This window comes from Numida meleagris, chromosome 16 (genome assembly GCF_002078875.1).
Source record: "Numida meleagris isolate 19003 breed g44 Domestic line chromosome 16, NumMel1.0, whole genome shotgun sequence".
Taxonomy (NCBI): domain Eukaryota; kingdom Metazoa; phylum Chordata; class Aves; order Galliformes; family Numididae; genus Numida; species Numida meleagris.
This window is the reverse complement of record NC_034424.1, coordinates 9,252,460-9,267,214: the sequence shown is the minus strand read 5'-3', so window position 1 is coordinate 9,267,214 and position 14,755 is coordinate 9,252,460. Positions and strand designations below refer to the sequence as shown.

Below are 14,755 nucleotides of genomic sequence, written 5' to 3'. Positions count from 1 at the left end.
TGCCAGAGACAGCAGGATGTGGGAGCCAGGAATCTACACAGCGCCAGGAATCCACAAGCTGTGTGCAATCCTGTAGATCTGGGCTGTTGAAGTGGAGAAGCTTGAAGAGAGCCAAGCTGGCCTTTGGAGCTAACCCTTCTCTCAGCTGGCACAAAGGCTGTGTGCCGGTGCTTGCTGCTGTTACCCAAGCTCCAGAATATGGCCAGAAAGGACACACGAGACCACGCAGAGACGTCTTCAGCTCATGGTCATACTGCAAGCCAAGGATCTGCACACAGAGCAAATGAGCTGATGTGGCACACAGCTGGCACGTCACCTGGCTAATAGATGACCATGTTTCAATATTCTGCTCTTCCAGGATTAACTCAGTCACTTCCACATAATACTGGCCCAACTGCTCCAGCATATCCAGCTCCTCTCTCTCTTGGACTTCCACATCAGCAACTTGCTTTAGTAACTGAAGCACCAAGAGGAGGTCAGAGGACTCCACAGGTGTCTCTTCTTTCCTCAGGACAGTTGCCAGGGCATCAAGAGTATTGAGAGCGACAGAGAGGTTCATGTCTCGGATGTTACTTGTGAAGATGTTCTCAGGAATTTGCTGTGGAAAGGATATCTTAGGTCAGTGCAGAGCTGTGATCTCTGGCTGATCACCAGCTACACAGCGTGCTGGGACCCTGAGCAACACACCACATGCCCTAACCCTAACACCACCAGCTGGCACACCTCAGGGCAAGCAGCTCTGCCCTGACATTTTGAACTCTTTTGTTCCCCTCAACCTCATCCAACCCAAAGCCACACTTTGCTTAATCACAGCACAAGTTACAGCTGTGCTGGTCACACTCTCCAAAAGCAGCTTGGAAGAGGCGACAGGCGTAACTTTTGGCAAAGTGATGTCAAATACCAGCAGAAACTAGCAAGTCTACCTCAACAGCTCCTGCTGCTCACAGTGCCCTGAAGCCACCAGCTGCTGCAGGACTCACCACCATCCTCTTTGCAAGCGTGTTCACACGGCTGACAAGCAAATGGCTGGATTCCAGCTGAGCTTTTTTCAGTTGCCAATATGCATCTGAGAAGAAAACAAAAGCATAACCATAGCTGTGCTGTCTAGCAGTGTGGCTGACACATCCTCTGCTCAAAAACTGGGGAATGCTCCTCAGATGCTGGCTGAGCTTGTGGGACAGTCAGGACAAGGAGACCTCACAGCTTCATTTTATTTCTAATACAAGATTCCATCTGGAGAGACAGTGCAACTCCTCTGTCTCCTCCCCATGTCCCCCCACCAAGAAGTCTGGAGATGCTGGGATTAGGAAGACCTGCAGTGGGGCATCCAGAAGCCATGTAACTCTATAAGGACCGCTTCACTAGAGAGTAACAATATGACCCATCAGAGCACATACAAACAAAGCAAACTCACTGCTAGGGCACATCTTCCACACAGTCTCTTTAGAGCCGACACTGGGCCTCCCCACTGCTGCCTATGACCCTAGCTTGGACCCCCAGGAATGAATGCTGTGGAACCAGTGAATGAATAAATAACAGATGCTGTACCCTTTCTGTAGCGACAGATAAAAGGCAAAGACTGCAAACAAGACGTGTGGCGGAATCCACTGCTGCCAACTTCAAAAACTCGACATTCCTCAACAGGCCCTGTGGAGACACACACAAACAGAAGGCCCACCACTCCCCAGAGACACGTCATGCCCAAGCAGATCTTGTTTACCGTAAGCAGCCCATGAGCTTCGTTGAAGACAAAAGCTGTGAACTGCTCTGAAACAAGTCCTACTGCTCAGTTGGAGCACAGCAGGGACTGGGCTCAAAGTGCTTCTAACATCCAGAAAAAATTGGAGGAAGTGGCAATGCCAGGCCCCGAGCTCATGTGTTATCAGGACTGCCAAACAAATCTGGCTGAGAGACAGACCCCTCCCCCAGCAGACCATGGAAGCACTAGGTGTGCAAACCCCAGAAACATCGTCACTGTAATTCTCATGGAAGAGAGAATGAGTGCCATTAGCTCAGGGCATCAGAGCAGCTATTTTTGCTAGGGTGACTGCAGGGGTTTTCAGTGACCATGGGTTTCATGACAATTATGGCTCTAAGTACAGTTTGGAAATTGCTCATCCCAGCTCTGAAACTCCTTGCACTTTCCTTCCCAAAGGAGATGGTCTTTTCCACAAACTGCACAAAACTCCCTCACTGAGGATGGGATTTGTCTCTCAGACCATCCCTGCTTGCTGACCTTCTGCAGAGGAAGGCAGGATTTACCTGGGCAGAGAAACTGTGCAGTCACTTCCTCAACAGTGCTTTCAACTTCCAGAGCATTCAAGCTCCACCCAAATACAAGCTCTTGTTCTACCATCCAGCACGACCGAACATTCTCAATCTGCTCCATGCTCAGGATTTTCTGCCAGATGTGCAAGTCTGTGATGTTTCCACTGAAGGACTCTTTTGCCTTGAAGGTGCCCCCCAGGGAATCTTGATCCTGCCCAATTATGAAAGTGCCCTGGCCGTAGATGGCCTGGGGGGCAGCCAGCCCCGCAGCGCACAGACCGCTGGCAGATGCCCTCCTTTTACCATCAGCATAGATGGCCCAGGTCCCATTTTCCTGCTGCCAGGTCACACAGAAGTGATGCCACTGTCCATCCGCACGGAACACGGGCAGGTATGGGGAATGGTGCCCATGGACAATGAGAGCAAATCTAACAAAGCCTTCCTCATCGACAAAGCCACGGAGCTGGAATTCGTTAATAAAATCTGGCACAGCGTAGGAGAAGACAGTAGCAATCTCCTGAGTCCTGGTGTCCCACTGGAGGTGGGCACAGGCTGTGACAGCAGGCAGCGCTGGGAAGTCAGAGAGCACCTTCACATATTTTGTGTCTGTTTTGTCTCCAAACACCAGGACTGGCACAATATGGTTCCCTAGAAAGAGAAATTTCAGCTAACATGAGCAAGATTTGTCTATGCTTCTTCTTCATCTTCCACTACAACAAAACCATCATTTTAATTGGGTCCCTCTCAAGCACATGGCCCCTGCACACAAGGATATCTGTACTCACGCAGCAAGGCTTCAGCTTCCCCTGAGTCTGTAGGGGTTCACGAAGGCATGAAAGCTGAGGCTGAATTATCCCAGCAAGTGTGATTTCCAGAAATGTAGGTGTATTCAGGACTACAAATAATTAATCTGGCACTAACAGCATGTTCCCAAGCATCCCATGCTATAGCAACCAAGAGAACAGACAAATAAGACCTCTGAGGTATCTGCCATGTAGAGCCTTGCTGCTGGGGAGCCCCATTCTCCTCATCCTGTCTCTAGCATCGTTGCTCTGCAGACATGCAGGTCACAAATGGAGAGGCTAAGCAAAACCAGTCCTGGTTTACAGGGAGACGGTGGAGGAGGACAGCGCAGATGAGCCCCCTTGCAGCTGCCTTTTGTTGCAGTGCATTGCAAATTCCTGGCAGTGGCTGGGCAGCTGACATGCTAGTGTGATGTGCCTTTCATGCTGCCAGTCCCAGCTTGTGGCAGGAGGGCCTCCATGTTACCACAGTGACAATAGGAAACAATGGGCAACGTCTCCGGTCAGATTTTCCAGGATGAAAAATATCCAGCAGTGAACACGTCTCCAAATAGTCCAAGCCCGCTTATACTCACGTCTCCATTTTGGTTTGTGCACGACCCCATCCCTTTCGTTCAGCCAGACAGAACCCCTGACGTGGTGGGACTGCAGCAGTTTGCTGAAGGACAATTGCTCACTGCCTGGGGGCTGAAAAAGCAGCTGAGCAAAGCGCTGATCGCAGAACCTATCTGCGTGCCACCAGTCCAAAGCAGTGGGCACATATTCGTACACGTGTCTCAAGGTCTCTATCGTGACAGGAGCAAAACCTGAAGAAAAAACACAGAGTAGAGTGTGTGCCTTGGGAAGCAACAGCCAGCCTGCAGGATGCACGGTGATGGGCAGAAAGCAGCGCAGTTGGCTGTGCAAATGTAACCTTAGCCACAAAAAAGGGAATCAGAAAGTTTTTTTACCTTCACTTCTGCAGTGGAACACTTTTAATGCATTGTTACTCTGTGCTGAATATTGCTTGTAAAAACATAGCAGTTCTGATGAGAACACTCACCCTTAGAAGTCTGATTCTCAGCAAGGGCTGCAGAGGCAAAGAGGCTCCTGGACAGACTGCCGACCTGTTGGAGAGGCTGTTCTGTATCACTCCCATAAAGCACTGACATTATCTCAAATATTCACATTATTAAAATTTTTGTAAAACTCACCAGAAAGCTGAGGAACCAAGAGTCGGGCCTCAAGTCTCTCATGCTGACCAGCTGGTAAGCTTCCAGCCCTCGCAAGAGCAAACAAGGTGTTACCGGAGCTGCCCTGCAGAGGCAGAAGCATCCCGCAGAAAGAGAATCCTTGGAGCAGGGCCGTTATCCTCGGAAAGTCTGGAATTAAAACCCAGAGAACGGCTCTCTGAGGCACGTGTCCTGGGTGTTATCCCACCAAAACAATCCTCAGTTCTCCTTGAAGAACGGAAGGTATCAGTCTAACATCTGTTTCCAGGATACAGAGTAATTAACAATAAAACATATATGGATGTGTGATATCAATAGACGGGCAAGTTAACCTCTTTATCTGCATTAACTACATAAAAGAGCCATCATAAATGACATCGTTAAGCAGTGCCAACTCACGGGTAGCTTTTCACATCACTTTTAAAGTCCGAGGAACACAGCTCCAGCATAGCTCCTGCCGACCTGCAGCCCCATCCTCTGCAGTGTGACACCCGTCTGCACTGGGCATCCTGCTCCGGAAATTGGAGCGCAAGGCCGCGTAGAGCCAGCAAGGGCGTAGATAAGGGCATGTAAAGAGACAAACATGGGAACTGGCAATGCAGCCTTCAGTGCAAACAAGTCCTACAGCTGTCTCTCAGCAGTGACACCGCGAGCTGCGAGTAATCTCTTTGCCCTCAGTGGGACTCTCACTGTACTGTGTATACAGTAAAACTGCAGTAAAAACACTTTGCTGCTAAGGGACTAAGGAGATGTGTTCTGAAGCCCTCGCTCTAACAGCGTTCTCAAATGGGTCTTCCTAAGTTCAGCAGCGACTTTACGAGCAGAGAGCACAGCTCCCCGCCCGACGGTGCTACCGGGGAAGTTTCGAGCGGGGGCAGAGAAATAAGCGGGGGGCGGGGGAGCTGGTAGCGATTCGTGCGGGTGAGGGAGGCAGCTCCGCCAGAGCCGTCGAGGAGGAAGGGGCGGCAGCCGGGCGGGCAGCGGGGCTCGGCCTCACCGCACAGCTGCTGCGGGGTCCGCTCTGCCCCGCGGGGGCTCCGCGCTCCGCACCCCGCTGCCCGCAGCCCGCATCCCTCAGCCCGCCCCGCAGAGCGCCCAGCCTCCGGCCTCACCCGTGCCGCGCACCGGTGCCCGAATGGCGGTGGCGATGCGGAGCCCCGGGCGGAGCTGGGCTCGGACCCCCGCCGCAGCGGAGCCGCCCCGTGCCCCTACTTCGCTTGCTGGAGGGGGCTCTTTCCAGGCAGTCACCGCCCCGTGGAAGTCCCCGATAAGACTACTGCGGGAAAGCTGGACCCTGGCCCTGGCGGAAAAAAAACAGGCAGTGGGGAATTACCGGGGATCCTTACAGCAGCGAGTGTCGAACAGGAGCGTGCTCAGGAGGTCCGGGTGAAGAAGATCGGCTCTGAAGGGATGACCGGTGGGGCAGAGCCAGTAGCAGCGCGGAGCGGGGCAGGCTCACAGAGGCAGGAGCTCCAGCGGCACCGTCGGCGCGGCCCTTGAGTGACGTCCCCCAGCTTCACGTCGCTGGCATCCCCTCAGTGCCGGGCCCGCAGCAGCCCCAGGGCCGGGGCAGGCCAGCGCCGAGCCCGCGAGGGCTGGAGGACCACGGGCACCGCCATGGGCAGCGTTGCAGCCGCCTCGCAGGGCCGAGCTGCCCTTTTGATTAATGCCCATTCACTTTTGCTACAGCAACAGACGCACAGTTCCCACTCCTCCCTCTCTGCGAATGCTTGAATCACACCATGGATTCACGGGCAACTGGCTTTTGTTCTTCAGGGTCTTCGTCCGGGAATGAAGGCAATTATCACATCCCAGCGCCTCTGCTTGCCGCAATAAATCTCACAGAAGAATGGACCTTTGAGGCAGCTGCTCGGGGCCGCTTAGTCACCGCCGCCAGTTGGGAAGCGGCCCTGGCGCACGCAGCCGGCTCACAGCGCCCAGGGCTGCACCGAGGGGCTCTGCAGCGCCCGGCAGCTCTGCCAACACAGCTCGGTGATGGAGGGAGCGAAGGGGACGGGCAGCGTCCAAGTCGAGACCGAGGACCTTCAGATGAAAAAGTGCAAAGTGTTTTTCAAACTCACAGCTAGGTAAGGTTTAATAAGAGTTAGTTACCCAGCAGATAGCAAACTGCCTTCTTTATGCCCGTGCTTCAGACTGAATGAACCCACTTTTTGCAGTGGCGTTAACTGTAGTTCCCTGATAAAGTTACAACTAGAATCCAGACCACAGCCTCCAGCCTCATGCCTCTTTACTACAGAAAGCATCCTCTGTGCGTGTGCAGAGAGGTGAAGAAAAGTTTCCAGTGTTCAGTGAATGCCGCCTGAGTTTATAACCTCATCTGCACACGTTCTTTAGGTTTAAATTTGAACCGATTCCTATAATCACACACTGGACTTTCAAATCAGACTTCTGTGCTTTGGAAGGAATCGAGGTTGGCTCCAGCAGGCTTTGCTGAGAACGCTTTGCAGGCATTGCAAAGGAAGAGCAGCAGCCCCAACCACATGGAAGCTGGTACCTGGCACCTCACTGTCCTTTCACCTGAAGCCACACCTGCCCTGTAGGGCCCCGAAGCTCAGGCTCCCAGGCAAGTCCAGAAAGTGGGATCCCAGGTCTGGGCTCCTGGAAACTTCCTCTGGATGCCTCTGTTCCCAGAGGCTGTCCTGCAGCCACACACGCATGCTGGCTCTGCAGTCTGTTTGCTTCCTGCCATGGCAGCGGAGTCATCACCGCCAGTTCTGGTAATTCATCATTGTATCTGTACTAATTCACACAAAGCAAATACTCAAGACAGTCAGCTGTCTCCTTAAGGCATTTGCAGTTCCTAAAGTCAGCCTTCATTCCATACATCTCAAAATCAATTAGAAATAACAAAGTTCTTAGTGTTAAGAGATGTCCATCCAGTGCAACAAGACCTTGGCCAGTAGAGGTGTGACCTCAGAAGAGTAAGGTGGTGAAATCCCAGTGTACTTTTAATGCCTGCAAATCTCTTTAATAAGCAGATGAGCAAAGGGCAAAATGTGCTGTGCTGTTTGGGTGATGCTGTCACTCTGGGTTAGCTTATTTATAAATAGGTTGCAATTCTGTTTACATGTAGTCAATTAAAAAAATCAGCTCAGGTGCATTTTAGGAAGTGTTATCCTTACCAGCTAGGAAACCTAGGAAACCCTGGTCTGCCTCCCTCAAGGCACAACTTTCACACAACCCATGGAAGAGCTTTCCAGCACATGGGCTAGCAACACGTTAATCTTTATAAATCAAATAGTTGCCAAGTGGAGTAGAAAGCCACGTGTCTAAATAAGATGTATTGAAAAATGGAACAGAGTGATGTGTGTGTCAAAGATCACTAGATCATGCTGCAGGCCTGTCCCTTGCAGAGTTATCCTTCAGAACAACATCTCCCTAGCCCAGCTGTAGATGTTATTCTCCCCCACTTTTTACTGCACAAAACTCGTCACCTCTCAGACCCAGCTCCTCCTCGCTGAGTTTATTGCATCCCAAATTTTGTTTGAATTAGATTCACTAGAGACAGGGCTTGTCAAGTGCTGACTTAGGAGGTATTAGGAGAGAAGATTCAGACCTACCTCCTGCCCACTAATTATTTTAGTTTCACACATCTGAAAATTTCCCAACCTGCTGTTTGTGCTGATGTCTCACACTGAAATGAATGCTACAGTTCAATTCTGCAATTCAAAGATTCCTTGGTATCCTCATTTATCTGCATATGGAGATTTCCCTTTGCTTCTGCAAGGGGCACTTGCCACGGGGCTTTGGAGGACCTGAAACAACACTCTCCATCCTAACAAACCATCTTGACCTGTCTCACTATTTATTATTCAAAAAGGAAAGTGAAGCAGTTGCTTCTTCTCTTTCGGCATACACTGAGTACTTGAAAGGGGACATTTGTGCTGTTTGTGAGTACACAGGCAAGGATTTGAACCTTAGAAGAGTAGAATCATGGAATATCTGAGTGGGAAGGGACCCACGAGGATCATTGAGTCCAACCCCTGGCTCCATACAGGACCACCCAAAATTCAAAGAGGAAAACCTTCTGCTTCCTCAAATTCAGACACTTTCTTGGTAAGTACAGAGCCCAGATGTCTCTCACATGCCAAAATTAAAACTCCAGACTGCTTTTACAGGCCGCAAATACTTCTGCTTTTCAGTTTCACTAACAAAGCTTTCACTAAATGCCATCCACCCTAGCATAAAGCATTGCAAGTTGGCAGTTTGTAACGTCCACAAATTAAAGTCTGTGGCAGATTTAAGGCTGAGAATGGACCATCTACCATTGCAACAGCAAGACGACTAATGGATTTCTGAGCGTGTTCTCAGCTTGAATATTTGACATATCCCTGAAACAGACTCTTCTGTCCTTCCCACGCCCCTGTGGGCTGGCTGTCCTGCTTCCCCCACTGGTGGAAGGCCCACGGCGCCTGGCTGTGCTCCTGCAGCACCTCCAGGTCAGCTCTCCTGAAGAAAGACCCTCAGTATCCAGCAAGCAATTAATCAGTATTTGGAAATCTGCATTGCAGTGATCCACTCATGGCACGACTTCCTGCTGCTCCGGCTGGCAGGGACACCTCAGCCCAGGACATCCCATCTCACTCAGAGCAAGCCACTAACTTGCTTGCTTGTGAACATTAACTCTCACATGGACTGAGCTATTGGAAGCATCAGTGTCTGCAAAAATCTACACAATTCGTTCACCTCCTCTGGATGAAGACATAGTATCACCACTCAGCATCCTTGCACACATCACCCCAAAGCCTGGTCTGTAGTTACACAGCCAAGCAGCAGGCTGCAAATGCACAACTTGCTGTTTGGACTTTGGATTGTGGATGTAATTTCACATTCACGGCTCTGCAGAAGGCACGAGCATGCCTGTTCCAGCTAATTCTTCCAGTTTCCACACAAGCTTCTTTATTATGTACAGTAAAGGTCTACAGTGACTTGGTTTCATGGCCAGACACCGACATGTGTGACAATCCCATTATTTGTCTACTTCTATTTTCTCTCCCACTCTCCTTCCAAGTCTGTCACATCAGGGCTGACCAAACTTCCTGATGCTACAAGCTTCACATCGAGAGCCTGGCATGTCAGGGATACACACCGCTTGAAGTGAGGGGAGAGGGCACGAGTTCAGAGGCAGGAAGAGCCCCATCTGCCCAAGGGGACAGAGTGACCCAGGCACGTAGGTCTCAGGAGCCTGTCTGCACCGGCGCACTCCCTCACACAGCAAAACACACAATTCTCCCTGCAGCCTCAGTGCCCCGCTGCCAGCACCGGCCTGCCCTCAGCGCACAGGTCGCACCTGAGCTGCTTGCAATAGGAAGCTGTGTGAGAGCTCTGGGCGGAATATCTGTGCCGCCCTTGCCTGTTCTGCACCCTTTGCGCTGCTGAGATGCAGCTGGACACGTGTAACTGAAGTCCCACGGTGGGAATTACTTCGTAGCGTGCAGCAATCGTGAATCATATACCTGAGAAGACAGAGCTGGTAGCAAGGAGATTTTCCTAATTTACCTCTGTGACTTTTCTGGTGCCTAAGAGCTGGAAGAATTCCTCCACCAACAGAAAAAGTTTGAGACTTGCTGACCAATCCTGTCTGTTCTGGCAGAGCTCTAAAAGGCTGAGCTGGGCAGCTTCCAGTTTCAGAACTGGTCACAAGATGTAGCTGACACTATTTTGGTGGCTGCACAGCTTTCAGGGCCTCTGCAGACTTCATCTTTTGGGAGAGTTTTAAACGTTCAGAGGGCCAAGTATGGAGCCCTGCCCAGGGCTCAGCACTTGCATGAGCTGGCTAGAGGGCTGCTCCCCATGCCCTCCCCGGATGGCGATGCTTCGCCCAGCCCTGGTTAAGCAGCGCACAGCTCCCGCTGCAGCTGCATGTGCTGAATCCCCTGTGCTGCTCATTTCCTGTGATACACCACTGATAACTACAAGATCTCTCCGTTGAGGAGAAAGTCTTTCCTGCACAACCTCAGAGCTGTATTTCCAAAGCAAATGATCCAGTTCCAGTGCTATTTTGCTTTCTAGACTTGCCTGTAGAGTTAGATTTAACCGGGTATTTTTGTTGTTTTTGTGTTTTCAAATGCCCAGAAGTCTCAGTGAGGATTGTTTCAACAATCTCTTGTGGACATGCCAGCCTTAATCGTGCTCTTCCAGGCCCTTCTCATTGTCTGGGATGAAAGCACAGCGCAGAGCCTCCCCTGCTAATTGCCAGCTCTCTGTTTTCCAGTGACAGGTGCATTGTCTGGAGGAGCAGACTCAATTGTGTCCCCGCACAGGAGGGCATCGGCTGCTGATGTTAGAGAGCTTTTCAGCAGAGCTTGGGCAAGGCTTGTTATTCAGTGTCATCATTTACAACAAATCTGTGTAGCCTAGGAACTTCTAATGGAAAAAATAGGACCTGCCGTTATTATTCATCTTTGTTTTTTGCCCAAGCTGCTAACTGCTCCTAAATCTCCCATCCTCCTACCACCAAGGCAGGGCGTTTGGTCCTGATCCTTTGTGAAACACTAAATCTCTCTGATAACCTTTTTCCATAGTCTTCTCATGAAAGTACTTTGCTGGTTTCACCAGACGCCTGCTATGGATCTTCTTTAACCTGTAATCACATTTAGCAAAAACTTTTTAAAATACTGCTCCTGTGAGGTCCATTCTGAAGCAGTGGGGCTGGGCAACGTGCATGAGCTCAGGTTCACAAATGTCCCCTAGGTCTAGCTGATATCTGACATCCCTGAGACCCAGGGACAGGGACCCCGCACCTGCTTTCTGCACCAGGGGCCCTGCTGCTCACACAGAGGGAAGGCAGCAGCAGGAGAGCTCCTGCCAGATGAGAGGAATAACCGTGAGAATGATGTTAGACACAGATTGCATCTGTCTTTCCCATTTTTCACATTAAAGACTAAAGCTTTCCATACACGACTGTTGTGCAACACCAGAGCTCCAGCTATCACGCAGCACACCGCTAAGCAGATGGCCCAGGGTTTTGCTGCAGGAACTTGGCCATAGAGAAAGCACCTTTACACTGCAGCTACTCATCTCAGGCACAAGACAGAAGGGAGGGTCTACAAACAACTGCCATAAGCAGCTCTACGTCAACTTACAGGAATGCAGATGTTGAGAAAGAGGAAGCATTTTGTGTCCGGTTGAGCTGCAGGTTTCTCTGCAGTTTTGGAGCAGTGCTTTGGACTGACTGGCACATGCAGCTGGGAGGAAGTTTCCCCTTCTTTCTGCTCTGACCCATCCTCTCCTTCTTAATCCCGGGTGCAACATTAATGCATGCATCCAAGAACTGGTGCTGGGAGACCCGTGGCAGCAGGCAGTGCGTGAGGCGGGGGCAGCACTGGGGATGCAGGGAGCCCCATGGCCACCGCACGTCCCTGGAGCCCCCAGGCTGGGCGGAGGGTCCTGCATCTCCCTGCACAGGGGCTCTTCAGAGCTGAAGCTCTCTTCCTCCTTCCCAATTGTGTAGTTTTGCCAGTTTGTTCTGCCAGAGCCTAAATAAAGCTGAAAACTTACTCCGACACTACTAACAGAAGGACTCGTGCAATTGTCAACAGAACATGAGAATTTCAGGCACTTGTCCTAAACAGTATTGACAAGTGATAGACAGCACAATGATCTGAGTACCATAATTCTAGAAAATACCTTAAGATAAGCATTGGACTTTCCTCTCTAGCATCCTACAGCATCTAGCTAACAGCAAGCAAAGGGCTCCCCATGCACTTCCCTTGTCCCCCTTGCAGAGGGGGATGGTCTACTTCTGCTTCTGTATCTCTGCCAGCTCCTCTTCCCTCTACAGAAAATTGGTTTTTTTTTCAGAAGATCTTGGAAACTCACTCCATATTTCAGTGCATCACCCCTTGACTGTGCCACTCTCCCAGTTTCAATCTCTTCTTTCAGTTTTTAGTAAATAAACCCTCTGGGATTAGGTCAACTCTCTATTTCCTGTGAGTCTGAACACCTCCAATAGATCTCTTCCTTTCAGAAACAAGAAGTTACACAACAGAAATTCATCACAGACCACCTTCTGTCCCAACCTGGGTGAGTGCTTCCTTGATTAGCCTTAGAAGAAAGCCACAGGTTGGTAAAGTTTTAGTCTCTCTTGTTCTGATCTGTCAGAATTGTATTTAAATTCCTCTGACAGATTCTTGGCCTGTGGATTGTTAACAGATCGTGGTTGAGGCAAGATGTTGGAAATTAGAGTGATTTTGAGCAGGAGAGACACATGGTGCAGTTATTCTCCAGTTCAGTGATTATCTCTACCTGGCTCCACTCCTAACACAAGTTCACCTTGGGACATGACAGTCACTGCTGGTTCTCTGGGGAACTCGTGGATGTATTTGCTGCAATATGTGTGCGACGGCCATGGTGAGGGTTCGAGCCCAACAGCACTGTGTGTTTTCAGCTTCTGGACAATGTGCATTGCCTCTGGCCACAGCCACACACAGGGTTGGCTGGTGCAGGGACCCAGTACAGCCTCCCATGAGTTCTGCAGGCATTAAGCATGAGGGAATCAGACATTCTGCTGCCTGGAGGAGGTCTCTGGAGGACTGTAGAAAACTCACGCAAGTCATCTGTGTATACAGTGAAGGGCATCAAACCAGAAGCAAAGTCTGCAAGACAACAGGTATGAAAAAGCCTATGCAAGATGTTCAGAAAACATTCTTAAGACCACACATATGTGTACCTACATATGTGGGACTGGAAACAGGTATCGAGTCAGGCTGAGAGAAAGAAACAAGTGTTTATCTGAATCTCAGCCAGCGTTAACCAGCAATAGATGGAGCTCGTGGTGCACCAAGACAGCTTTGAATGAGGGAAGAGCCCTTCCTGCACATCTGCAGGAGAACCAGCCGCATACCTGGGAGGATAGGAAAAGACACTGCATTACTAGAAGGTAAAACAATAATTGTAGGACATCTGCTTGGTTGTCAAGGACCAAGAGGGAAATAAAGCTGTTGTCCCCTCTAGCTAAAACCTGCTGTTTCTTTTTCCCCAGACTCCCAACCACCAACTGCTCCATAGTTTGTATGCCAATCCAATTTTGATGCCTGTAATTCACCCCAGAGACTATTTATTTTAACTTTATCAAGTGAAGAGAAAAACAACTGTGTTAGAATTTAAAAAAGAGCATCTGGCAGCAGCATATTCCTTCTCTCAGACAGTTTCCCAGCCAAACCGGTGTACTAGTGTACAGAAAAATGGGAATTTAAGTTACCCAAGGGTTGAGAGAAGGGAAAGAAGAGAGCGCAGACTGCAGGTTCTTTGTGTGCTCATCTTCAAGGTGGTCTTCTGCAGTCTGTAGGAATCAGTGCTTTCAGTATACAGCGCACCACCTCAAACCAGGCAGCAAACCTTATCTGCGGCCCACACCACACAGAGGCAAAGAATCCATGCGTGGGACACCATCTGAATCAGCCTGTGCCAAAAGAATCATCCCTGGAACACTGGAGGGAAAAACAGATGTTGTACAATAGCTTTGCCCACCCACCCCTTCATCTGAACAGCACATGGATGGGAACGTTCATTTTTAAATAATTCGGAGAGACGCTGCAGACATGCAGATTTGGTCCAGACATGTGGGGCTGTACTCTCATTTTTAGGCCAGCTGCTAACTGGGTCCTGTTCAGAGGAGCCTGCAAGATGTCTGATGCGCTCCTGTTGCAGGAACCACTGCTCCTACTGGATGGGAAGACCTGCCCCTCTCAGCAGTGCCACGTACTCAGGATGCTGTGCCCTGAGGATGCGGGACCTCGAGAAGGAAGACATTTGGTAAAGTGCTCAGGGAACATTCCCTTTAGGCAAGAACCCAACGCACTACGTCAGTTCTTGCGGTGTTGCACAGAGAGAGAGGGCTTCATGTAACTGTTTTAATTTCAAGTAGGTATACTTCCAGAATGCATATGAGATATGTGGCAAACTTTTGAAAAATCTCACTATGTGTCTGCACTGCTTTGAAATGAGCCCTTTCCTGAGGAGCTGCTGCAGGTTCCTGCCTGTGGACACATTGGGCCGTTCCACGCCCTGGGTCACCCGGAGGAGCAGAAAAGCGAAGGCGGAGCTCTGGGGCAGTGTGCTCAGAGGACACTGAAATAATGTCACCGACTTCCACTCTCAGCAGGGCTGCACCAGCTGTAGGAATGGGCATCTCTCGTTTCTCTCTCACCATACAATTACATTAACATCTCAGCAATTTGAAGTAGGTTTGTGTTTTCTCTTATAATTGTAGATTCTTCAGAAGATCTAACTTGAAAAGTTTGGGTTTCCCCCTTTTTGTCCTTTATTTGTTCTTTCATTTTCTTTGAAAGCCTCAAACCTTTTCCCACGACCCATTGAACAAGTCCTACCCTACAGTAAAAGCAGCATCAAATCCAATTTAAATACGGTCAAACAAAGCAAAATAAGTTCAAACAAAGGCAAAGGGGTAACAGGACGCCTTGGTTTACAAAAGAAGATGCGTTCAGAGCC

At 50.0% G+C, this 14,755-nt stretch overlaps 1 protein-coding gene across 6 annotated transcripts in view; it reads right to left on the bottom strand.

The window, feature by feature from the left end:
* ADGRD2 (adhesion G protein-coupled receptor D2) overlaps positions 1 to 14,481 on the bottom strand; it is a 34,427-nt gene extending 19,946 nt beyond the window's left edge. For 3 of the 6 annotated variants that reach the window (XM_021413766.1, XM_021413760.1, XM_021413765.1), the window contains exons 1-8: positions 5,616 to 14,481; positions 4,265 to 4,432; positions 4,114 to 4,189; positions 3,647 to 3,877; positions 2,263 to 2,916; positions 1,549 to 1,647; positions 981 to 1,066; positions 317 to 598 (exon numbers count right to left, since the gene is read on the bottom strand). In XM_021413766.1, coding sequence (XP_021269441.1) covers positions 317 to 598; positions 981 to 1,066; positions 1,549 to 1,647; positions 2,263 to 2,916; positions 3,647 to 3,877; positions 4,114 to 4,189; positions 4,265 to 4,306 — 1,470 coding nt within the window. In that variant the 5' untranslated portion in view covers positions 4,307 to 4,432; positions 5,616 to 14,481. Of the gene's footprint in view, positions 1 to 316; positions 599 to 980; positions 1,067 to 1,548; positions 1,648 to 2,262; positions 2,917 to 3,646; positions 3,878 to 4,113; positions 4,433 to 5,615 lie in introns of all 6 variants that reach the window. The other 3 variants (XM_021413764.1, XM_021413761.1, XM_021413762.1) reach the window with 3 other exon arrangements.